The sequence below is a fragment of the Sander vitreus genome, chromosome 13 (genome assembly GCF_031162955.1).
Source record: "Sander vitreus isolate 19-12246 chromosome 13, sanVit1, whole genome shotgun sequence".
Classification (NCBI taxonomy): Eukaryota; Metazoa; Chordata; class Actinopteri; order Perciformes; family Percidae; genus Sander; species Sander vitreus.
In genome coordinates this window covers 20,799,728-20,825,698 of record NC_135867.1, presented here as the reverse complement: position 1 = coordinate 20,825,698, position 25,971 = coordinate 20,799,728, and the positions used below count along the sequence as shown (strand labels likewise).

The 25,971-nt window shown below is 39.9% G+C and overlaps 1 protein-coding gene across 1 annotated transcript in view; it reads left to right on the top strand.

Annotated features, from left to right (window-relative positions):
* The window catches only part of pcdh1a (protocadherin 1a), a 79,951-nt gene that overhangs the window by 40,764 nt on the left and 13,216 nt on the right, over positions 1-25,971 (top strand). Inside the window, exon 3 of the mRNA XM_078266752.1 lies at positions 20,167-20,386. Within this exon, the coding sequence (XP_078122878.1) occupies positions 20,167-20,386 (220 nt within the window). The remainder of the gene's footprint in view (positions 1-20,166; positions 20,387-25,971) is intronic.

Here is a 25,971-nt window from a genome sequence, read left to right as displayed (position 1 = left end):
CTACTGTAGTGCCAATGAGTCATCCAGATCTGTTCTCATTCAGTTTTGGAAGGGGGAAAGCATGACAAACCACCTCCAACACTGGTGAAAACCTGCTATGACTGTATTTACTCTAAAACTTAACCTCCCCGCCACTGCTTCCATCAGCACAGGAGCAGCGTTACCTACCGGCACAATGTGAAAACACACTTTAGTTATGAGAGAAACGCTATGAAGATTAGATAAAGAACACACATTTAATTTCCTCTTATTGATTCAGGGTGGTCATCTGGATTTTGGCTTCAGCGATCGATCTGATAGATGATACAAGGTGGTTATCGGGCGCAGAAAATTCTTTATTTGAATATATGTGCTACATTTTTTCCAACTCACCAGAGACGCTTCACATTAAAATGTCACTAGAATGCCACCAGGGAAATAGAGCTATTTTTTTCTCATATGCCTCTAATGTCTGAAGGAAGAAAACACATCTGAATTCCTGGAGTGGTTGTTCATTATCTCCATCAAATAACACGGCTATCAACCCAGCCCTATATGATGATCCACAGTGTTTGAATTCCCAAGGCAGTAAATCAGTTTAGAATCAAAGGAAAATGCAGCTTTTATTGTCTGTGTAGCTGAAGCTTTTTATAAGTAGCAGAAGTATCATGTTGCATACTATTGTGGCAGCTTCTGAGACCTATAGCAGCATGATTTGAAAACTCATATCTACCACTTAACACCAAGATAACTGTAGAGAAGCTTTTTATCCAGGGGTTGGTCCTCGTCTGATATCAAAAAGTAAAACTTGTCTGTGAAATGATCTACAAAACAGGTTTTTGTAAAGTTAAATGTCTTGGTGTTATGTTAGATTGTTATTCAGAAACATAAATGTTGAACAAGGTTGCAAAAGATAATTTAAGCACATTTATGGCCCTGTCTTGCACCCGGCACAGCGCAGTGCAAAGCCCGACGCATGTTTCTTTGCTAGTTTAAGACCGACGCAATTGTCAATTTCCCGTCCAGCGCCCGTGTCGTTTAAATAGCAAATGAACCTGTGCCCATCTTTGTGCCCATGGGCATGCTGGTCTTACAGGGAGGTGTGTTCAGGTGCATTCTTGGCGTATTGCTATCTTGAGGCAGCGGGAAGTGATCGCGCCACTGACCAACAAAAACCTGGTCTAAAGTCAATAGCGCAGCATTTCATTGTTATTTTAACAGCAAATTAGTAAAATGTGCCTAGGTTTACGCACAGCGCACGCACACTATGCTTGTTACACACACACAGGGAAGCACCGGCAGCACACAAACATGCAAAAGATTACAAATAAAAATATTACGGTGCAAATCCGCCGTCATAATATCAATGCGCCATGGTGCAAATGCGCCTGGCTTTTAAAGGGAATGGGAGATGACACTCTGATTGGTTTATTGCATGTTACGCCTCAAAACACACTTATGAATCGATGAAGACACTAAGTACAACCCTTTTAAACCATGCGCCCAATGAACGGACCCTTTTTTCTGCCGTCAAACTAGTTAAAGTGGATTTGGACACGCCCTAAACGCACCTGCGCCATGCCTTCACGCCGTGCACTTAGATCGTTGAAATAGGGCCCTCAGACTTCATCAGAAAATTTTATTAATTTTATGTTAACAGTCTTATGCATTCAATGGCTTTCCTTGCATTTCATTTAGTGTGCAAGTCAATTGTTTCAAGCATCTTCTACAATAATCAAGACTCTTAACACAATCTGTAGTCAGCAGATCACATACTATAAAGATTTCGGATGGCAAGCCAATAAGACCTCATTATTCCCATGTCCTCAAGACATTAAGCATGACACCTTCATTGACTTTGCAATGCTAAACGCACTGTATCTATAAATGTTTATGTAACTGCTCTGTGTGCTTGGCGACATGTTGCCGAGAACACAGGGTTTCTCAGGTTACTCTGGGAATTTTCTTTATTCACCGGGTAAATATATGGAACTCCTTACTACCAGGGACCATTTTAAAGCTAATTTGAAACTGTTTCTGAAGCGTGATCAGGGAACCTTCCTTAGAATTGTATGTGTTTTTCTGCTACTTTCATTGTTGTTTGTATTTTCAGTTTATAGTTTGTGTTCTGCACTGATGCATGTATTTTTCATTGCACTGTATATGCATTACTTTTTCATATAAAAGTCAAAAGAGTTGCAAGCTAGAGCCTAAAAAAATGCTACAGTGTGTGACCATACTCTTTTTAGTGAATTTTTTGTGTTCTGTATTTGTCGCATAAAAAGATAAATAAACATGAGATGGCAGCTCATGTATGGTTTCCCATCCAATTTTTTTTTTTTTTCAAAATGTAATTACCTCCTGACAAGCTAATGTGAATCTATTAAATGAACCCATAGAAATGCAGCTTTGAGCTGTGTCACTGCGTACAGTATTTATGAAGGCATATATGGAAAGATTTGTGAAGTATTTCCTGTATTCAGGCCAGATCATTTTATTTTGAAAATGCTTAAACAGGCAGTATTTTTCTGCTGTTTTGTCAAAATCAGATATATTAATGTGCATGGTGACCTGGTAGACAGCCAGTTAGGAGCCAATCCACAGTATATCTTCCCATTAGATTGTGGGGACAATAAAATAATTCTAATCAATGAAACTTCAAGGCTGATAAAACAAAAACCCACCCTTAAAAATCACTTCCATATCCATTAATTATATTCATTACAGCATTGAGAGTGTTTTCCCTCCAAGAAAACAGAACAATGACTTTAGCTCTCTGTAGGGATAAATGTCAATAAATATAAAATACTATCTTCTGCCAGATTTTATTAAACTGCAGGTTGTTTTTCTGTGCAAAAACATCTAATCTACACAGTTTATTTCTTGTTTGTATTAGTAACTTAAAAGCCTAGTGTGACACATTGGCCCAATAAAGGTCACAGGTTTCATATTACCTCAGACATACTGTAGGTTATTGGTTTCAGCACAAACAAAACGTCCATGACTAAAGGAGTGAGATCCATGCTCCTGCAATTTCTGTAATCTTGTGAAGTTAATTCCTTTCAGGTAGTACAGAAAATGTCTAGCAGATGGTGATCAGTATTGACATTTAAGGTTGTTGTTGAATGTTATGAGGGAACAGATATGGCATGCTGGCTTTTAGGATTCCTATCGATCTGTGTGAAGTACACAGATACTTCAACATATTTCAACAACAGGCTCTGCATTCTGGCTTTTTCAAACAAAAGTCTGAGAGGTAAAATCAAGGCCATGATTTTCATTTAACGGATCTAATAAAAGGTCAAATAACTGAGCGGAATTCTGGAAAACACAGGAGTCATAGTTGACTTGCCCTCAGTTGTTCCCTAGGTCTCAACAGCTGCTGCTATTATTTAGAGTCATCAATGTGTTGCACTGTGTGTGTTAGTGACAAAGCCTGGTTTGTGACTCTATGGTGTAGAAGCCATGAGCCTTTCAATGTGCTGATGGACAGGGTCAAATACCATGATCTGTATTTATCTGCGGGATGCTGCTCCTGTGCTGTAAATGTGATTTTAAAGCCTCTTTATCCTCTTTTTGAGGATTTGCAGTATAGCGGACCACATGTGAGTCTCCCTGCACTTAAGCTACACTATCAGCAGCCCAGTAGGCTCTCCATAACACACACAATCTTTCTCTTTTCATTTAGTTTTTCCTGTATTTATCAAGGAGCTACAGTATACTCATTGGATACCATTTAAAATCCTGAAGCAATCTGCTTAAGTGCATTAACGTTACTACTTAAAGATAATATCAGTGCTGTCTTTGGTGCCTACGAAGCTCATGCGTAAATCACTTGTTCACTCTAAGAAAGAGATAAGATAAGCACACCCATTTATTGATAACATTATGGTGTAGTTTGTATTGGGATAAGGTAAATATTGGGCTTTATTTTGCAAGGCTTTCAAAAAATTGTAGGCCTGCTGTAGTGTTTTATGATAATACACAGTGAGTGTGCAGTCCATTGAAAACAGATGGAGATTGCGTAGAGGGTACAGCATGTTTATTCATTTGATGTTAAAGCATCACAAAAATGGACAGTTTGTCGATAATATAAGGGGAGAACAATACTTCCTTTTTGTGGTTGTGGGTCATTAGAGTCGAAGAATTTTTCTTATTAATTTACGACTAGAAAGACTACAGCTTGGATCTCTCAAATAAAGTTAAAATCAGTATGCTGAAAGCACCGTAAAATCAAATGGAGCTCATATGCAGCACTGCGTTCTAAAGATACAGGCCTCGCATGGTAATTACAGAGCACTTTATGCTAAAGATATACTAATGAGTGTCCATTTTATTAGACCATGATCCAGTAGACCACCTGCTCATTGATGTTACAGAATGGCTTGCCAAAAAAACAAAAACATCTTTGAATTGTAAAGGTTAGATTTGAATGCATTTGATGGCGTGTTGGTTTTATGCTGATCTGGGACTCTTCATTTCAATGCCCATGAACCGGTGGTACAAAAGCAAACCTTGGATACATGTGGTTATAAATACCTGCTTATGTCAGAAGAATATGGAAATCTTATGAAATAAAGAGTTTGTTGATCAGGGCTTGTGGTTATTATTGTTACGTCTCCCAAGCCTCTAAAGCTCCTCAATAGTGTCATCTTATTGTAGAGATGGCTTTCTAACATGACATTATACAGGCTTACAAAAAGCAAAGGTAATATGTAAGTGAATCTATTTTGGCAGCATGTTCTGTTACCACCCTAACAGACTTCATAGGGAATAAAGAAAGTGGGGAAGCTGGAGGGGGAGGCAGCCAGTGAGGAATCATGGGCTGTCAGAACCGTGTCTGTCTAAGCTTCAAGAATCCAGGAAGCTAATGCTGTTTGATGTATTAACCACGATGGAGGGGGCAGTGTCTGTGTGTTCATGCACAGTCCTGTAAGGATTTGGGTACATTCTGCCTGTGTGTGCACGTGGGTGTATGCACATGTGTGTATGTATGCAAGTCTGTCTTTGTATTGTGTGTGTGTGTGTGTGTGTGTGTGTGTGTGTGTGTGTGCGTGCGTGCGTGCGTGCGTGCATGCGTGCGTGATCATTGACAAGTGGAAGAGGAAGGAAAATTGATGTTGTTTAAAGTATTAATCATGCATATGTGGGATTGAGAGGCTCTTTGGTGGGTTGCTTGGGCATTGATTCCATCTTCAATCAGAGGCTCATTTGGGTCCCTTTGTGTAAATGCTTAACATTGTTTAGCAGAAAATAAGCAGCCTGCTTATAAAACATTTGCATTTATTTATTTGTGTGTGTGTGTGTGTGTGGGGGGGGGGGGCGTTTGAGACACAGAGGAGGGGACTTGGGAGAGATTGCAAGAGTGTTTTCATACATAAAGCATACTGGAAGCATTGTTTTCCATGAAGCCATTTTTTAATGAGGTATTTATTTATCAACCAGCTTTTAGTGGTCGAATTCAGTACAAACAGGAAATGTGTTTTCAAACAGCAGCTCTGCATGTGAGTTAATCAATAATTCAGAGGAAAAAAGGTACGACACTGATCTATATGCTATCATGATTTATCAGTCTCACGTCCACCCTTGTGATATTTCATGGATTCCTGTTGAAGGCAGATGAATAACGGCGTCCATTAAGACAGACCATTTTTAAAACCTTCACAGTTAATTAGTTGTGCGTATTTTGTGCTCATTCAACCATCCATATTCAGGTACGAGGCAGTGTCGTGAAAGCTATTAAGTTGCAGAAAATTATTTGCCTTCTATCCAATTCACTTTGCCCACCTTAGCTATTGAAATCTTGTCCAAGAGGCACTCCTACTGTCTAAAATGTAATCCATGTTGCCTTTGGATTACAAATGTATTTCGTTTGACACTTAAATTCACTGCAGAGCTCTAGTTCTGTTGCCAGGCAACTCTGTTAAGGTGCACACAAAGGATCATTATAGATTTCTTGGGTGAAACTGTTAACTTGTACTTCTTTAAAAATATATTGTACCATTCTGTATCCAGATAAGGCTCATGTTTGTTGTATTTTCCTATGCTTCCAGTATCTCTGCCCCTCATGCATTCAATTCAATATGAAGCTGTCATTTTTTTAGTCAGCTAAATAGACATTCTTGCAAAATCATTCCTGCCAGTAAATTCACCAAGTCTGGGCTCAAGCTTCTGTGCAGCACTATGAAAGAATCCAGTCGATTGCCTCTTCTTATGCATCTATCAGACTCTATGTTGCTAACAGGAGACGACAGCATGGCCCACAGTATTTAAATGGTTCATGGTGCTTGTACTCTGATGGCTACGATATGACATGATGAGCCATAAATATGTCAGATATGACTCAAATGAGCTCTGAAAGGATATGGCAATAGAGTATTCATACAAGATTTTTTGCTTTGGGGCTCTGTCTAAAGCCCATTGTGGAGTACTCGCACCAAAATTTCATCAGTAGATTAATCAAATCTGTCATCAATATCATACCATATCTGTATCAACTGTGTCTAGTGTAGTGTACTCCCCCACAGTAATACAAAAGTTGCAGTGGGACTGTGACAAACATATCAAATCTGCTCATATGTTTTAAGATTTCAAAATGAGAATTCCCTACAGTATGTTTGTTTTTGTTTGTTTTTAACTGTGTGACGTTGATTGAGCTTTAGAGATATGTGCTGCAAATACATGCATGTACTGTATGCATGTTGAAGATTTAAAAGCAGCAGGGCCTCTATTATTTCTGGATGGAACTTGTAAGTCGTCTTTTGTTTGAAGCCTGCAGGAAGAACATTGCTCAGTTGCAGACTGCTGTTGCAGGAAGGGGAAAGCAGGGTGGCGGGATGCAAAAGGAGAAGCGAGTGGAGGTAGGATCTGGGAATGAGAAAGGCAGTAGGATTATGTGTGCATGTCTGGCAAATGGGCCATGAAGCAGAGGGCAGGGACTTGATACTTGTGTGTGAGTTTGTTTGCACTATGATTGAGATGCAGTAGGTGGATTACAGAGCTCTTCTCACAAAAACACGCTCACTCCTAAAAAAGCCTCAACACAGCGCAGCTCACTCAAACCGAGTAATCTCTTCATCTGATGATTTTTTATATGTTGTTTTTCTGCCTCGTTTCACTGCGCCGGGCTCTGCTCAATCCTCGGGTCTGCGGAAAGATCAATGTTGAGAACACATCCTGCTTTGGCAGTGACTGGGCGCTTGTAGCCAGAGATGAAAAAGGTCACTATGAATCTAATTAAGCATGATTTTTCAGTTCCTTGATAAGATGGAGGATCATGAGGGCTCCCCATCCAGTTGCATCGTAAGGATTACTTTGAGTGCAAGAATGAGATGCAGACACACTTCCCAAATCATCCAGCTCTCGCAGTGTATTGCCAATCGGGACATCTTGGATGCAGGGTAACAAATCAAGACAAGCGAGACCATAAGAGATGCTATTAATAGCAATGCATACATGTACATGCACACGCACACTCACGGTTAAACACTGCATCGCACCCTTTCGTGCACATATAAGAGGATGACCGGAAAACAAGTTTTAAGTATGGTTGAAGGCTTTTCCATCCCTCTCCCCAATCCAATTATGTTCCAGTTCAAACAAATGGGAGTAAATGCATGCTTCTAAGCCACATGCTACAGCAAAAGAGATATTAACTCTGAAGATGGGAAGTTTGAGAGGCAATAAAGGTACACAGCAGGGAGTAGATATTGAGGATTAATTTTTCTCATGTCTGATTCTTTACACCCCCCCACACACACACACACACACACACACACACACACACACACACAATCAACCCATCTTCTTCTCCATCTATATTTCCCTTCTGGTGTTATATACTCCTGATATGTCTTTCAGAGAGACAGTTTGATAGATGCTCTTTTTACAGTATATTACAGGAAATGGAGAAAAAAGATATATGAACAAAAAGCTAATTGGCTACAATCTTCTATGGGTATGTGATTAGAACATTTAAGTGGGAATGTGAGGTGAACCTTGTTCAATTGAGCTTACCACTCCTTGCTGACATGAGCACACTGACAAAGTGAATACTGGCCCACAGACAGCTATTAAGGTGTGGTGACTGTGCAACTTCTGCTCTGGGCTTAAAAACAGTAAATATTGATTGGTTTCACAGAACTTGAAGCAACTACTTGCAGAGTAAAACAAATGTATTGTGCACTGCAAATATCAGCCATAATGAAATTTGATAATGATTTCAGTAGACCAAATAAGTTTCTTTGACCTCTTTCTCCTTACCATCAGCATGGTGGGAAGTCTGTTGACCATACTCTTTCTTTCTGTAAAGTATTGGCATTAAATTATGCTCATCTTTACTTCAGTTTTGTTTAGGAGTGCATCTGTTGGAAATTGAATTGAAAACGTGCCCCTGGGACATTATTCATATATAACATATAGTTGCAATTGACCACTGATGCTCAGAACCCATACAGGATAAACACACACATAGATATCACAATTTGCAAAGCTGCCAAAACGTCTGCTCAGCAGCATTATAGAGCATGACCAGATGTGATCTGACTAACTTTAGGGCCAATTCCAGACATGTATCTAATATTTGATTCCTCTTGCTTTTGGCAAAATCAGGGACTTCCAACTTCAAGCCCAGATGCTGGCTCAAATTAGCAGTAGAGCTGCAAAGATTAATCGATTAATCGATTAGTTGTCAACTCTTAAATTAATCGCCAACTATTTTGCTAATCAATTAGTCGGTTTGAGTCATTTTTTTAAGACAAAAGTAAAAGATTCTTTGATTCCAACTTCTTAAATGTGAATATTTTCTAGTTTCTTCTCTCCTCTGTGACAGTAAACTGAATATCTTTGAGTTGTGGACAAAACAAGACATTTGAGGACGTCACCTTGGGCTTTTGGGACACACTGATCCACATTTTTCACCATTTTCTGACATTTTATAGACCAAACGCCCAAATAATCGAGAAAATAATCAACAGATTAATCGACTATGAAAATAATTAATTGCAGCCCTAGTTAGCAGCGTTAGATCATTTGGTTTTGACCAAAACATTTTTTAGCTGCAATAGCTGCATTACTGCAGTAATAGGGGGCCAGATTAGGATAAATTACATATCATAGTCGTGGTTAGAGCTGGCTGTTATCATAGTCAATTAAATCAACTCCTTTCACTCCTGTTAGAAGCAGTGAACTCTACACCAGTGCAGCAGTGACTGTTACTCACCAGAGGAGCTTGTGATGTTCTTGTTTTAGAGTCACACGGTGCAAATATATGCCACCTAAAATATCCTGCTGAGGTCAGACGGTGTCAGGTTTTAAGCTGAAACCACATTTCTGGAAGTATTAAAATCACTGTCACCATGTTTTTTGTATGTCGTGATGTGAATCCATAGTTATTGTGGGAGACATTGATTCTCACAACTACCTGAAATAACTTAACTACTGCTATCTTGGTAGTGTTTCCATTGTGAACGCAGTTTACAGATGTGTATCTATATATCAGTGAAACAGGCAAACATAACACGCATAAAGGAGACTGTTGCCTGTATCCTTCTACACAGAACCACAGCCCTGCCCTCACCATAACACGGACAAAGACTAGTCTGTCTACGGTAAATAGTACAGGGTTATAATCATCTATCCACTTCCTAGGGTCTTTCCTGCTTTTCACTTTCCCTGCACCCTGCTCCAAGCTAGACACTCTAATTCACAGCAGTTCTCCTCTAAATGCAACTGTTGTTATCGTTGCTGGAAATTATGCTGCAAATATACTTTTGCCTCCTAGGGAGTGATAATGTCTGGGTCTAAGGAGCAACTACAATGAACTGAGTTTTATAGAGCTTAATCACTCAAAGAGAAGCTGAGGAAACTGTAAATCTGAATGAGTCGACCCGAACATTAACCCTTTTCATTGGGGAAATAAAGCAATACACTTAACTAATATAGTGCTTCATACAGACTATTAGAGAACAAAAAAACACAGACAACAAAGAACAATTGTATAAATGTAAATTTAAGGTCACAATCCCACGACTCATCAATCAGATTTTTGTGATGAAAAAAAAACAGTATTTCAATAAATGCCGATTTGATATTTAAAACTCAAAAAGCCTGATGGTACGGAAGAGGATTAGGGCAGAATTCTGAGATTAAAGTCACAATTCTGACTTTAAAAAAAAAAATAGACTTTAAAAAAAAGTCAGAATTCTTTAAACTTTAAACTCAGAACTCAAATACATTTTTCACATGTGGTCCTAATCCTCTTCTGTATGATGGGGAGTGGATAAACATGGTTAAATATAACAGCGATTCAGTGTTTAAAAACCAAAGTTGATATTATAAAACGTTTGTTGTGCATTATTAAAACTATGTTACATTCAAGAGTCAAAAGGTGTGACTCTTGAAAGTAAAAAACAAACAAAAAACATCTTCAGTTATTTCGGACTTGCACCAAGAATAACCACCAATAAAGTTCTTCCCCAATAAAGTTCCTCCTCTGTCAAATTAATCTTATTATTTTTGTGGAATTTCACTCTACTGCTGTCTTAACTTATTTATCTGGCTATCTTCATAACATCTTTGTCTTTGGTAAAGCCTTTTCTAACTTCACCATCTAGTAGTCTTTCAGTTCTTTTCTTTTTCCTTTCTGTTATGGCAAAGAATAGCTTCTGCAGTTCCTTTCCATCTTTACTGTATGATCCTCTGACTCCCTTTTTTTCTGTTTTTCTCGACAGCATATTGTGTCTTCCATTTTTCCAATGTACTTTTTGTTTTTCTGTTGGGAGCATGTATTCCTTTCCACAGTGTCTAGAAGAATATCGCTTGTAAACCCCAAACTCTCAAAATCCTCTTCATTCTTTTGACCCTGTGAGCTCATATTAGAATATTTAGTCCCAACAGTTTAAGACAATGAGAGTGTCGGTAGAAAGACATCACCATCTAAACCCTAAACCAATCACATTTGTAATCCTGTGCCCTTCCCAATTAAGTTCTGCCACTGATCCTTTCTCTGGCTTTCCCCAAAGCTCATCCCTTCCCTCCAAATCTCTCTTGACACCAAAAGAATATTACATTTGTGTTTCCATCATTCTTCCATCAACTTATTTCATTATGTCAGAAAAAAATACCAATTAACCAAAATATATTGTGAAGTATTAATCAACTCTGGCTCACTATTTGTATTACCTTTTACATAACACCCACACAAACGTAAAGAAATGACTTTGATGGATTAATAGTAATTCAACACAAGCACACAGAAAGTGATTTGATAATGTTTAACAGTGTTAAAATAACTGCTGCGCAGTCACTATAATTAGAATGGCAGGTATTTTTTTTTTTATTTTCTTAATCTGTGTGTGTACTATCCACACACTTCATCACATCAGCTCACTGTGGCTAAAAAACGGCAGTCAAGATACCACTTTTTGGACTCGTTCATGCGGTTTGGGGTTTTGTGGTTATGTTCGTCTTCACTATGTGATGCCGTTAAACCAGCACAGAACATCTGCACATGGCGTGTGTAGACAGAGGTGATGAAAGTTCAACAATTTGTGATGCATAGACACAACTCTCACTCTCATACTCACACTGTCAGAATAAAAGATGTCATGGCATTCCCCCAAATTACCAAATGGATGCAGGCAGGGGGAACACTTTTGTTCACAACTACCCATCTTTCACAATAACCACATTTTTCAAGAAGAGTTGTGCAGTGAGAGGAAGATTACTTTTTGGACTTTGATTTGTTATTGGCACTGTGTGTTAGAAGCATTTTACGCTCTCATCATACACTAAATGAGTAATTTAGTTCAAACCAGGTCAGTGATAGTGGGAGGTTTGTGTGTAGTAGCTGTGGCAGTGGGGCAGGATCATTGCTGGATGATGCTCCGCAGCTGACAGCAGTGAACCGACCAGAATCAGTTTCATACACTGGCTTGAAATGTGTTCTATAGTGAGAGGTGTTCTTGTAATGGAAAAAAAAGACATCCATAGCTCATTGTGGGACAGAGGGGCTGACGGAGAGCTTTTTGTCGGCGGGTGATGCATTCACACCAGCACTCCCACATCCTGTCATATGGAATGGCGTGAACAGTCAGATTTGTCATTAGATGTGGCAGCTATATTCACACATGGTGGGTCTTGCAGCAGTAATACTTGGTTTTACTGTGACAACATTATGGTATTTCAAGGCCAATGCTCCCATTGAAATGAAATCCTCTATGTAGGAAAAAAGAAAACTCCAGAATAGGCGACGGCACAGACAGTGAAGAATGCGAATTCAGTCTTGCCTATCAAGACCATTAAGGCCTATGTGATTGTTTTTTAATGTATTCACTCCAGTCTTTTTTCCTCTCCATTTGCAGTATGCGGACAAAGGGACTTCTGGTCTTATCCACCCCTCACCCCCACCACTCCCCTGTCTGATCACTTTATTCTCCACGCAAACCCATGCTGACTCCTCTGCACTCTTTCCCCCTCCCCGCCTCCCGCTTATGTTCCTCCCTCCCCCTCTCTAGCGTGTCCCCTAGTTTTCTGGTAGCTGTGTCTCTTTGATAATCCAAGACTCTTTGAAGACTCCAATTCCACGCTGCTTGCCTTGGAGCTATTGCACCTACAAAAACAACTGTGTGTGTGTGTGTGTGTGTGTGTGTGTGTGTGTGTGTGTGTGTGTGTGTGTGTGTGTGTGTGTGTGTTTGTGTGCGTGTGCTTGTAGAGAAAGAGGGAGAGAAGACAGAAAGAAGACAGAAAGAAGAGAGAGCCGTAGATGGGATGAGAATGGAGGACATAATGGTGGGATGGAAAATAAAAACAGTTCCATATGCATTTCCTTTGCAACTACTTCAGTCTTTATGGTTGTATGCTTGCTGCATACACTGAGAGGTGTACTTCTTCATTGTCATATTTGTTGGTGCAGCTCATTTTTTCTCTGCCTTCAGAGGCAGCAGCTCATTGATTCCTGCATACACGCCCAAAATGCCAGAGCCAGGATGTACTCACAAAGATTGTAACTAAATGGAAATTCTAGGTCCAACTCTCGGGGAACTCTCACGGGCTATCGAAGAGTTTAGATGCACATTTTGTACCTAATGCTACATTTATAATAACATTATTTAGGTTACTAACTATATACTTAACTATATAATCTACCAGTCCGAACACTTCTTCAAAAAAAGCCGTCCATCTCAACAACAAAAAAAGCAACAATGTTTTTCTCTGCTTTTATCAGATGCTACAGAGAGGTAATTAAAGAAAATTAGTTGGCTATACATGATCAAAATGAATTATTACTGAAATTTTTTTTTCCTAACCACATCCCCTCTGCTTTGTGTTGCTGTCTTCTCACCTTTCAGAAAGTCTGGCTGCTCTCTGCGACTCTGTCTCTATTACTCCATTGTTTCAGTCTCAATCTTTAGTCCCTCTTCTTCCATCTTAGTCTCTAGCCCTACCTTTTTGTCTCTGTCGCTCTGCCTTTCTGGCAGAGGAGCTTGCCATTGGGATTCAGATGAAATTGAATTGAATTATGAAGGAATTTCTCTGCAGTACGATTGGCATCATTTCCTCCACACAACGGAACATCATTCTCATATCTTTCAATGTGGGGGAATGAAAATAGGCCGTGCACCATTCTTTCTCTCATCCTTTTAAATTGAATTTTTCATATCACAGGGGCACTGAGACATCAGCCATTTCCTTTAACATGGGCAGAAAACCCATTTTATAATATCTGAGAGACACATAGCTGTGATTCAATAGGAGAAGTCTGGCTTCCAGCTCCAGTATACACATACGATATACCTTAACTCAGGAGTGATAAACAGGGCCACATAGGTTCTCAGCAGCTTGAAATGTTGAGGGTATTCCAGTTGAGTGTACCATAGTTGTTTGGCTTCACAACCTGTTAAAAGAACTCATATTCAACATACTCAACATATTCCTCTCTCTCCACCTGTCTCTGTGTGGAACATATAGACATGCTTTAACTTCTGGCGCCTCCCATTTTACCAGTTTACCTTTATTACAAGAAAAGATACTGCAGTCAGTAACAAGGTATTTTATTTAGAGACAGTGTTGAGGGGACTCCGTTGTTTGTTTCAGCTTTTGGAAAAAAGATTTTGAAAAGATTTTCTCTTCATAGCAATTAAATATAGAGGGGCACATATATTACTGCAAATAGCACATCATCTATTTTGTTCTACTCTACAGTAGCACATGTTGTTATTTATCACCGGAGGAAAATAGATAACTGGATTGATTAAAAAAAGATTTTTCATGATTAATTCATAAAATATAATTGAATATTTGACTTTGATCCAGATCTGTTTTAGCAAGCAGTCAGAGTAGCATAAATGAAGATACAATCAAAGTGTTATAAATGGGGTATCAACCACTTTGGTTAATGCCTCTAAGATTAGATGCTTCCTCAAGCTTCAAATCTCAGGTTAGATATTAAAGGATGAACTGCTATTAAAATGCATATCAAATAGTGGTAATTTTGTAGAAGAACCATCAGAGAATTTCATCTATAATAATAATAATAATAATAATAATAATAATATTGTCTTTTGTGTGAGATGCATTAAATGTGCTTTATTATTATGTTAATATCTGGTTTTCCCACTACACTCTGGATTGTAGTCCCACCATATGTACCAACCATTAAGCCGCCACTTGCTGTAAAATACAGTACGCCAGGGAATACTTTCTACAAGGTAGTTAAATTACAGACAATGCAGGCGCCAGCTTGATCACCAAATGTTCACATCCAGATCAGTTAAAATACAAATGCAAACTTGGAAGCATGAGACAGAGATCCAAACCCTAAATCTAACTCACCGGCGACTTTGCTGGAAGTCTGCTCAAAAAGTGTCAGAGACGATGGAAAAGCTTTCCCATTTGCATAAGTACCAGCAGCCCTGTGCACTGGCAATCAGTGAGGCTTGGCTTTATGACAGGGCACCTGACAGTGGAGTGGTGTCAGGTTGCTCTAGGGCATTTCATTGGACTCTGTGCTATGGGAGAGCACAACAGCAGTGGGGTCTGCTGTCCCATCAGGGATCAGTGGTGCAAATCAGCAATGGCAATATTTGATGCTCCACAGTCACCAGAATGCTATCCTTGTTGCTTAGGCACAGCCATTTGCCCCAGGAATCCCTTTTTATTCCTCCATTCAAGCTGCAGGCAAATCATTTATTTTTTATTTCAAATCCAATCTTTAGGACAGGCTGTCCAGACTGTTATTTGCAAGTGATTAGATAGAACCGTTTACAATAACCCATCTGTGTCAGTTGCTGTGGAAACGACATAGGCGTGAGTACATTCACAAACTGGTGGTGCATTTATTCCAATACAGACACAAAACAGCAAGCTGCAGGCTGAGTGAATAATGGAGATGCATCCTCTCACTCTTCACACCATTGCAATACGTAGTCTCAGTGCAGAAGTCCTCCATCACACCACACAACATTGTGTGACATTAGTGACAGAGGTGGTTGATAAATGTTTTTTTCCCAGCAGTCACAGCTAGCTGTTAGGGCTGACAGCTCTCTGACGTCACTGTTATGTGTGATATTGCAGGTGATGTAAAGGGCAATTTTAAATTGGATATCAAACCGCCCATAAATGTGTTTTAAATCAGATTTGATGAATGAAATATTTATTTTGATGTCTCAGCCAAAAAATCTGATATGGGCTGCCAGTCCCAGCATAACTGAAAATTCCTCAAGCTTATGATTTAATGCATACAGATCATCAGTTATGAATATCTGCTACAGAATTTCACTCATAATCAGTTTAACCATAATCAGTTGTGCCATATTGTGTTGCGGTATCCAATTGTTTTCAATCATCAGATGCAACTCAGAAGTTGTAAAATTCACCAATAACTGAAGGTGGTCTTTATAATTCACCCTACTAGATGAATTCTATATGTGTGCGCCCAACTGTAGGCACACACATAGAGCCCTATAGCCCCTATACTTTATTTTGGCTTGTACAAATCAATTGGAGGATGAGAGGGAGAACTGTCTTTTCTTGTATAGGTTTGTATATTACATCAATAGTTCTGTTAATTAACAATGTGTAACCGCAGCTTACATAACCACAAACACAAGCACATCAAAAGACTTTCAATGTACCATTTCACTTCTTTTTTTAACCACTATTGTGTACCCCTGAGGTTGCAGTCAGTGTAGGTGTAGAGTGTGCTGTTTTTTTCATGTGCATTATGTACAAGACTGTGAAGCAACACAATTCTAGCTCCAAGGTGAAAGGGTAGTTGGTGTGTAGATAAATGTAAGATATATGGCATTGAATAGCATGAGGAAAAAAGGCAGACATACAGCTGCTGCCATTGTATAAAGTGAAAGTTGATGCACTTTATATGACAAAACAGTGTTCTTGATCACTTTTTATTTTACACATGACCATTACATACCTCGTCATATCATGCATACCATAATGGATCCAAGCAACAACGACATTGTTTACTAACCTGCAGCTTCTCATTCTGGCTTTTGGGCATATCACTGTATCTGTGGAGATATTCAGTATCCATGTGCGACTTGGAATTATTCTGTGGCAGTAGGTTGTATATAATATTTCTGGCAGTCTGACAGAAAAGAAAGTGTCTCCAAAGGGCTACAGGACCTCTAGGTAAGGAGTAGATGATTGCTGTTTATTGCTACTTTAAAATGTGTCTAGGTCCCCTCGTAAAGAAAGAATCCTGCTGTATCTTTCCATCTGCGTTGGGAAGGTAATACTAGGCATATAAATGAGGCCATTTTAGCCCAAACTAAATGGGGTTATGAATTCAGATGTCATCGTAAATGTCCCCCCTTTCATTCTCAGCCCCATAGCTTCTTACTCGTACCACAATGCCCAAACAATCCCCCTCTCCCGCCTCCAGTCTCCTAGAATCTAATCCTTCTGCTTGTCCCCTCCAGCCAAAGCGCCGTTTGTGTCTGCCTGACCAACTCCCAACTCCTGCTCAGCCTCCCCTTCCATCCTTCCGTCTTGCCGCATCCCTGCAGCCCCCAAGGCCTGGCAAAGGATTTGTGCTCTGACTAAAAGGAGAATCTATTTCCTATCTCTGCAGCCTTAGCTAGTTATCATACCCAGGAAACACATTGTCTCTCTGGAGTGATGCCTTAAGGAGAAGTTTAAGCAAGAATCCATATTTAAACAACTAAATGCCCCCTATCATTTAAATAGTTGTGGAGCCTCAGCGACCTCCAATCATATTTTAAGAATGCACTATTGAAGAATAGCATGTCTGGTCCAGCCATATGAGTCAATAGCAAGTTTATTGAAGTATCCCAGAAACAATAGTAGAATAACTCACTATTGTCTGGTGCGATTTCTCTATTGACACTCCCTGTTAAATAGATTCTAATTTTACACTCTGTACTGTTGTATTGTATCATCTTTGTGAGTAAGGATAAACATTGTGTTCTTACTTACTTACTGTGTATAGATGCACCAATCAAAGAGCATGTTTAATAGAAAAAAAAACAAATGTAATTTTTTGATCCCCCTTTTCAAAGAAACACTTCGCACATCCAACAATTCTTTTGTGCAGGTACGTTGAAGAAAATATCACTGACATGTAAAAAGGAAAATCCCGCACTCTGCTCTTGCTACAGCATCACCATTTATTAAAGAAACTAAGTTTCGGTCCTTCTGGACCTTCGTCAAGAGTATTTATTGTTTATTTACATTTATTTGTATCCCCCCCCCCAAACCTCTCTGCTCTTGCTTTCTTTCTCTCAGTTGCGCACCAACCATACAAATCACTATCACAAACAAAGATATTAAAAGTTGTTTTGTTTCAACAATCGTGGGGTGGATGATGCAACCCAGAACTCAAAAAAATCATCATTTAGATGAAAGACCGAAATACCTGTGAAGTGAGGAAAATGTGACTGGTTGAGATGATGGGGAGATGAACAGGTTTCTGGAAACATTTTGAAGCCCACTAACGGTATTAAGAACACAGTGTTGATAGCACTTACCTAAGCTCTAAAAGCATTTCTCAATAGCTGGTGTGTATGTACTAAAAGGCTGATGGTTCAAATGATTTCTAGCATGGATTTGTTTGCCAGAAAAGTGCCTGAATAGTAGAAAGCACAGACCCGTGGTATTGATCTGGGCTGACTCGTGCAGCAGAGTCAGGCCTGTTCTGCTGTATCAGTGCTTTCCTGACTTTTACGAGAGGTGCTCATGTGTGGGGGTGGGGGAAGAGCACAATTGCATGTGCACCGTCAAGGAGTCATCTTTCGGTTGTGGATCGGTGGTAAGTAGCCATTAGTAAACTGATCTTTGGAAGAGGAAATTTAATGGTCTCCTAACTGTATTTACAAGCCATTCAATTTGATAAAGGGTGTGATGTTGAATGAATTAGTGTGCCGCTCTGCTCCTCTTCAAGCTATCAAATTTAGGATTTCATCGGTATTTTCATTCATTCATATATTTACTCTTTCATCAAATCTCATCAGTATCTAAAAGCGAAAAGCAGATCTTATGATATATTCTAATGCACGCAAACTAGTGTCTGTCACAAACTGTATTTCCAGTGCTCTGTTTTGTTCTTTTTGTTAGCCTTATTTAGATCTTCTTGGGATTCCTTTTTAGTTAAACTGCAGAAATATTGTCTCACTTTCCACTCGGTTAAACATCAAAAGCTGTGGAAACGGGAAATATTAAAATATGGAGATAGGAAGTAGCTCACTGGGGCTACTGATTAGTGTACCAATCATTGTCATCACAATTAATTTGGCAGTGGAAGATTTAGAAAATTCAACTTTTGTCTGACTAATAATGATAACAGCAACCATAATACTTTTCACATTCTCAATGTCTGTGACACCCTCTGACACTTATTTATAATGATGGCTTTCAAGTCTGCACAAATGTATAAACATTGTTTCCAAACATAGCATTCTCGTTATATATCTCTCTACATAGACTACCTCTATCCAGTTGTATGTTCTGGGTATAATTGTATAGATTACTGACAATAATACACACTTGGAACCTGTACTTGGATATTCTTTCTGTACATCCTGTACTCCACCTCTATCTGGAGCCCTTAATAAGCTGGACAACGAATAACGGATATAAATGCACAATTCTTTACAATCTGTACCCTGGATTTATACCTATGATATTTAATATAATACTCTATGAGGTGTACATCAGTTTTATATCACATATAGTATCAACATTCCAGAAGTCTTTATTTCGTTCTTGAACCGTACATCCTCTTAATCATTATTTATGGCGCACACAAATATTTTAATCATTCTTTACATATACAGGACAGTATCATTCAGCATATTTAAACACATGCCCCATAATTGTGTATTTAAATGTTGTGGTATAGTATGGGAAATGTGTCTGTATTTTACGTCCGAAGTTATTCAGTTTCTTCTGTTGCTGCTAATTTGCACTCTCATTATTGAAGTCTGTCCACATATTTCTTCCTTATATAATCTGCAGAATAATAACAGTGCAAAAGACTGTTTAATATTTAAAAGTGTTTAATATTTAATACTATTTTCTGACTTTTGAAGAGTGAACTTTATAAGTCCAGCGCAATTCAGACGATAGTCTTGAATGTGCGAGTGTTGAGCTGGAGCTGTTACCATACAACCCTGATTAGAGCTGTAATCGGGCCTTAAAAGTTAGGCCCGACATGGCCCGAGCCCGACAGAATTCGGCCCAAGCCCGACAAGTACATTTTGATTGACAGCTTTTTAAAAGCCCGAACCCTTTTACAGTCTAACATTATTCAAATGTGCGCACGCACACAGCTCTTTTGCCTTTTGTCAAAAATGAGTCATTTATACATTTTTTAACATAATTTATTCATGACTAACGTAGGCTATAGGCCACTTGGAAGTTGGAACAAAAAAATAAAATAAGTCCTCCAGAGGCCAGCCTCCGTTTCACCTCAGCATCCATTTTCATGCTAATCGAAACGCATCACCTGACCGCTCATTTACCACGCAACCTGGAGCGCAAGCCTGAGCCCGCCCCGAGCCCGTATAAAATGATAGAAATTAAGAAAAGAGCTTCAGCTCTAACCCTGATGGGTGTCTACATGGAACCATCAAACAGGAGGAAAAGTGTAGTTGAAAAATAACTTCCTTGTTTTGAAGATGTTCATTTGTTGTATCTCTGTTTTTTCAGCATCCCCATCGGCGAGTGACCTTCTCCACCACCAACCCTGTGCAGGACCTGCAGGACGCCTCTCAGCACAGCTACTATGACAGCGGCTTGGAGGAATCTGAGACTCCCAGCAGTAAGTCATCATCTGGTCCTCGCATCGGACCCCTGACCCTGCCTGAGGACCACTATGAGAGAACCACTCCAGATGGCAGCATTGGAGAGACCGAGCACCCTGAAAACGGTATGGTGACAATGTATCTATGAATATGTATTTGAATGTAAATTACTCTAATAGGCTCTTTCATTCACATTATGCCTGTGTGTCCATGTGGGTGTATGCACATGTGTGTATGTGTGCAAGTCTGTCTGTCTTTGTGTATGTGTGTGTGTGTGTGTGTGTGTGTGTGTGTGTGTGTGTGTGTGTGTGTGTGTGCGTGCGTGCGTGCGTGCATGTGTGTGGCGTTTTATGCGATGGAGACATTTGTGGGTGATTTTTTTATTGTGCTCTGTGGCCATTTTAGAGTTGAAATGTTGTGGCACCTGTGACATTGACTCGCTGTGTTTGTCGATGACAGTGTGAAATGTTATTGGTTTTTAAGCAGATCTGTGCTTGTGTGGGAGGGTGTGTGGGCATATATAAATGTGTGTGTGTGTGTGTGTGTGTGTGTGTGTGTGTGTGTGTGTGTGTGTGTGTGTGATCAGGGCTGGAGTTAGCCGCGTCTCCATCCTACTCATCAGCAGGTCCTCTGTCAGACTTCCTTAATGACCCTCTCTCACAAGTGTGCTAATTAAAAAGCCCAACTAATGGAGCATTTGCCCTCTAAATAAATTTAAACCATGACATCTGTGCAGACAACACTGTGTTTACTCTAAGCATTTCCTTGCCGCTAGCTGGCCCCAAATTACACTGCAGCTTAGGTGTGCAGGAGGAGCCATAATTTCTAGGCACAGTAATCAATACACACACTCAACAGTGATGGTCTCAGCATAGGTCCATGTTTAAAAAAATCATAGCCACAGCTGTAACTGCTATTCTGTGAAGTGTGTATCATAATAATAATTTTGCTACTTTAAGCTGCCAAACATAATCCATTACCTGTCTTGTAACACAGTATGATAAGTGATTCCCATGGTGCATTTCCAGTCATTATAGTATTTTGCATTGCACCGCTCTCTGGATTAGACACTTTAAATGGTGATAGTTCAGCGCTCACCAAGAACATCTCGCCCTTCTCCTTATATGTGTTGTGCATATCATTAGTTTGTTGTGTTAATGTATGGTTTTATCTCAAGAGCATGTGTGGCTCTGCTTTTTTGCACAGAGTATTCATTTAAAGACAAGTAATACGTCTTTAATGCCCCATACAAAATGGGGAATGTGTCAGCAAGGACTTGATAGAGTTGTTGATCAGCATTGGCAGTCACTTTGTCACAGTGTCAGTGAAAAAGACACAGGCGTACCTTTTGTCAATGGGGCTGCATATCCTGAGTGCGGAGAGAGATTTCTGGTTTTTGTTTTGTTTTTTTTAACAAGGAAAATAAACTATTTAAATCTCAAGCACTCCCAGTTGCACAACGTTGCAGGATCAAAGGCTAAAATGTGTCACCGTCACGCCAAAACAACAGATAACAAAGTTCTATTATTAGTAGGGTAGTGATGCATTGCCTCTTCACTAGACAACCGTGTTGGATCTCATTAGCTAGCTTATTTATCTGTATTGGAAATGTTAATTGTTTATATATTTATGTCGATTAGTGACACCATTATTCAAGGGTGGGAGGGGGTGGTGGATGTGCATGAGAGGAAAAGTCCGGCCAATACCGCAGTTCCCTCTGGCCCTATAGAGATCAGAGATTGCCTAACATCCCATTTAATAGATAGATTTAGTCATATACAGGCTGGCTGTTTACAGCCCAGGAGCCAACAGTTGACTATTTTTATTGGATCTTTGCTCCTAGGATGTGTAATATGTGCATTTTCTTTTTGTTTATTGTTGTAGCTGATTATTTTGTTTCTCCCATCTGCAGAAAACACGGTTTTGTCAGACAGGGCGTTCTTTGTTGTCAGCAGCAGAAGAGCAAGATTGTGAGTGGAGATGGAGCAGTTAAAGGATGAAAAGATGGCACAAGCTGGGGCAGATGTTAGATTGTGACAGGGAGCGGGGTCTCCGGCAACGAAGCAAAGCCCATAGGCTGACCCCATAGGACAGGGGGATGCGAAGATGAAAATGCTAACCAAGGAATAGACCTAATTAAAATGTGATTCCCACTTCAGGGAGATAACAAAGAGCCCACATAAAATGAAGGATTAGACAGAAAAATCAAACGAGACAGAGGAATTCCTCCCCAGCTCCACCTGAATAGTGACGTGAAGTCTTTTTTTAAGCATCTGTGTGGCAGAGTGACAGGTTGTACTGGTGCAAAGCTTTTTTTTTCATTGCAGTCGAGATGACTGACAGGCAAAAAAATGAGGAGGTGAGCATGATGTGTCTTTCCATTTAAGTTAGATAAAACGCAATATATAAACTCTCAACTGTCAGCCTTTGCATCATTGGGCCCCGGAAATATCAACACGGATGTGTGTTTTGTTTTACATGTTCAACTTTGACAGTGGATAATCTACATTGTGAGAGAGTGTCAGGGGTCTACAGTGGAGAATGATGTAGTTCATGATCTATTTTAGAGCCACTTTTGGAAATGATGGTGTCAGTCACACCTTTACTGTCTTTGACTGGTACTAACCTGAGCTTGGTGGGCATTCCAGTGTGATTACATCCCAGTCTATACAATTTCTTTATTCAAGACATGCTCATATTAGGGATATTGATGCCAGTGATGGCTATTAGCAATAATACATTATTGAGTTTATATTAGTTGGTGAATTTTGTGTTAACGGTTCTAATGATTTATGGTTGGCGCCTTTTAAAGATTCTTGCAGACTAAAGTAATATGACCTCGGCTTATAAGGGTGGCAGATAGGAAGGAGAGTGTGTGGTCTGTAACAGTCTCTGCTTCACTGAAGTAGACATCAACATATTCCCTTATGGTTCTTGGCTTTGGAATTATGAGTAGATTCAAGTACAGTAATAACATTTCTGATATATGACATGTATGCTGCCTGATCTGCAGCAATTAATTTCTGGAGTTCCTTTTTTCGTATGCCTGAGCAGCTGCTCCCTCCTCCCATTTTTTTTCTCCAATTCTTGTCTTCAGGCTGTGTTAGAGTGCACTCCATTTCAGTTTCCCCATGTGTATTTTCCACTCTCATGTTCACGCGTGCAGCGTGCACATCGCTCAGCTTGTTGGTTATTCTAATCAAAAATGTTTATCCATCTGTTGCACGTGTGTGTGCGTGTGCACCTACAGTACATGCATGTATTTGTTTGCATTGGAGATTGTTGCATCACACCCCGTATCTCTAAATCGCTTTGATTACAGTACTGTTTTACTTGAATAGACTCTCATCATAATCACTGAGCTCTTTTATTTTCTCTTTAAATTGATCGCTTCAGACAGCATGAAAACTGCTTGTCTTGTATGTCTGGTTGCTTTCAGGATCCATTATTTGTCCTCCACAATGAAATCAGAGGAAGGCAGAGGACTGGTCTCTGTCTGTCCCATCTGTCCATCCACCGTGTCTCAGACACTGCGGATCAGATTTTGATTAGTGGTAAAATCAAAGTGATTTACAGAATTTATTACTGATTGCCTAACAGGGAGGATGCATTACTGTGGGAGTTTTCCATTTACATGACATGCATGTTTAAGTCACAATAATCAATAACTACGAATTGTATAAAATAACAAGTTACACAAGATGACATTACATTCAGTTAGCTGACGCTGATGACATCAGTCAACATTGGTTATCTTTAGTCCTTGAGCTGCTTTTGATTTTTCAATCCATGAGTTATTACAGACTATATACAGACATAACTGAAATTGTTTAACTTCCTATTGCCCAAGAAACCTGGGTATGAGTCATCTGAGAACTGTGATAGGCCTCTTCGCTCTTCTTGGGACACAAGTTTGACCAGCACTCCGGTCATGTCCAGTCCAACCTAGACTATAATCACTCTTCCGGGGATCAGTGGTTAGGCATCTTAGCTGGGATATGAGGGCTAGCACCAATAGGACACAAGTGGGTTGAAAACTGGTATCAACGTGCACACAATACACACACACACACACACACACACACACACACACACACACACACACACACACACACACACACACACACACACACACACAAACTCAATTGACCACAGATGGAGGAATTTTGATGTGGCCGGTTGCCCAGCATGAGGTCTCCCTGTGTCTTCCTCTTCCATATGGGCTATTGAGAAGGGTGAGATAAAATAGAATACATGACATTTGCATAATAATGAGGTTATTTAGTAATGCTATCTGATTTTCCTGCCTTAGATCTCTCAGATGATGCGTGGAGCGTCGTATATCCTGTCAGGGATTTTCCTCTGCTTTCAGTGCTTGCCATATCAGTATCAACCAGGGTACTACAGTTTTAGCCATTACTGCTTAAACATTCTGAGTACCCTGTGAATATCTGGTTTGTGGCTTGTTTGTGTATAAAGCATGAGTAACACTTTAAGAAAATAAAGATGTGGAGGAAGAAGTTGTGCAGACAGAGAGGCAGCTCGTCAGCCTGATGGGGCTTGTTTGTCTTATGACTGCCAGCTTGGGCCCCTTCCTGGGTGCCAATATAGCGTGCTGATGCAGGAGTGTGGGTTTCCTCCATGGATGTAACTAAGACCTGGATACAGCATTTGAGGTGGAGCCCTGTTCATTCCTATGAGAGTTGTTCAGTGGCGCATGAAGTCAAAAAAGTTAAATGTCCGTGTAAAAGACTACTGGGATGATCGGCGCTGCTTCCACACTATGTGGCTCACAGAGCAGGCCGATAGAGACCTCCACCGGCCGAGCTGGCTACTCCTGGTTTAGCCCTCCGCTAACTTGAATGGGGATTAAATGATTTAATCATACAGTTCTTCTAGACTTTCCAAATGATATCGGACCGAATGGATCAACTTCTGATAGTGAAACAAGTCATTTTGCAGGGGTTGTGACTCTAAAAAAAATGCATCCACTGATTTACAGATGTCCCTTTCGCCATGTAAGTCTATGGGAAAACGTATTTTTGGGCCCCATGGCATCACATGACGAGCACGAAAGTTGTAATTCCACTGTTTGGCCACTATGTCCAATTGGCTTCAAAGCCCAGCACACTTTCTGAGGGCCTGGTTTCCTCAGATAGATGTCATTGTGCCTTGTCAGAGTCCCTGCCTGTTAGCCAGCCACTGCTGGAACTACCACCACCCGACCAGGAACAGGTCATGGGACTGGCAGTTTTGTGGAAGCTTCTGTGGAAAAAAAGTACTTACAAGTGGTCCCCTGAGGCAAGTTGTCATGAGTAATACGCTTATAATCCCGAGCTCATTCTAGCACACGCATTATGCTCTGCTCACATCAGCTGCTGCTGTTTGTTATCCCCCAATTGTTTGTAATATTATTTTGGAGCAAATAGGTCACTGGAAGAGCCTAACTGGAGCAGAATTAAATTATCTAACCTGGATTAGGCTTTGACACCATGGACAATGGTTAACTATAGCTCTTTTACAAATGACTTAACGGGAGAATGCAGCTGAATCCAGAATGGAACTGATGATGCGTCAACATGTCATAGTTTTGAATGTGTCTAGATTTCCCTTCGCCCAATTTGAATCTGAATATGTGCTTTCGCTTGTGTGATCACTAACAATGGGACCTACACACTCATCCCAAACTTTGGCCACAGACATTACAGTG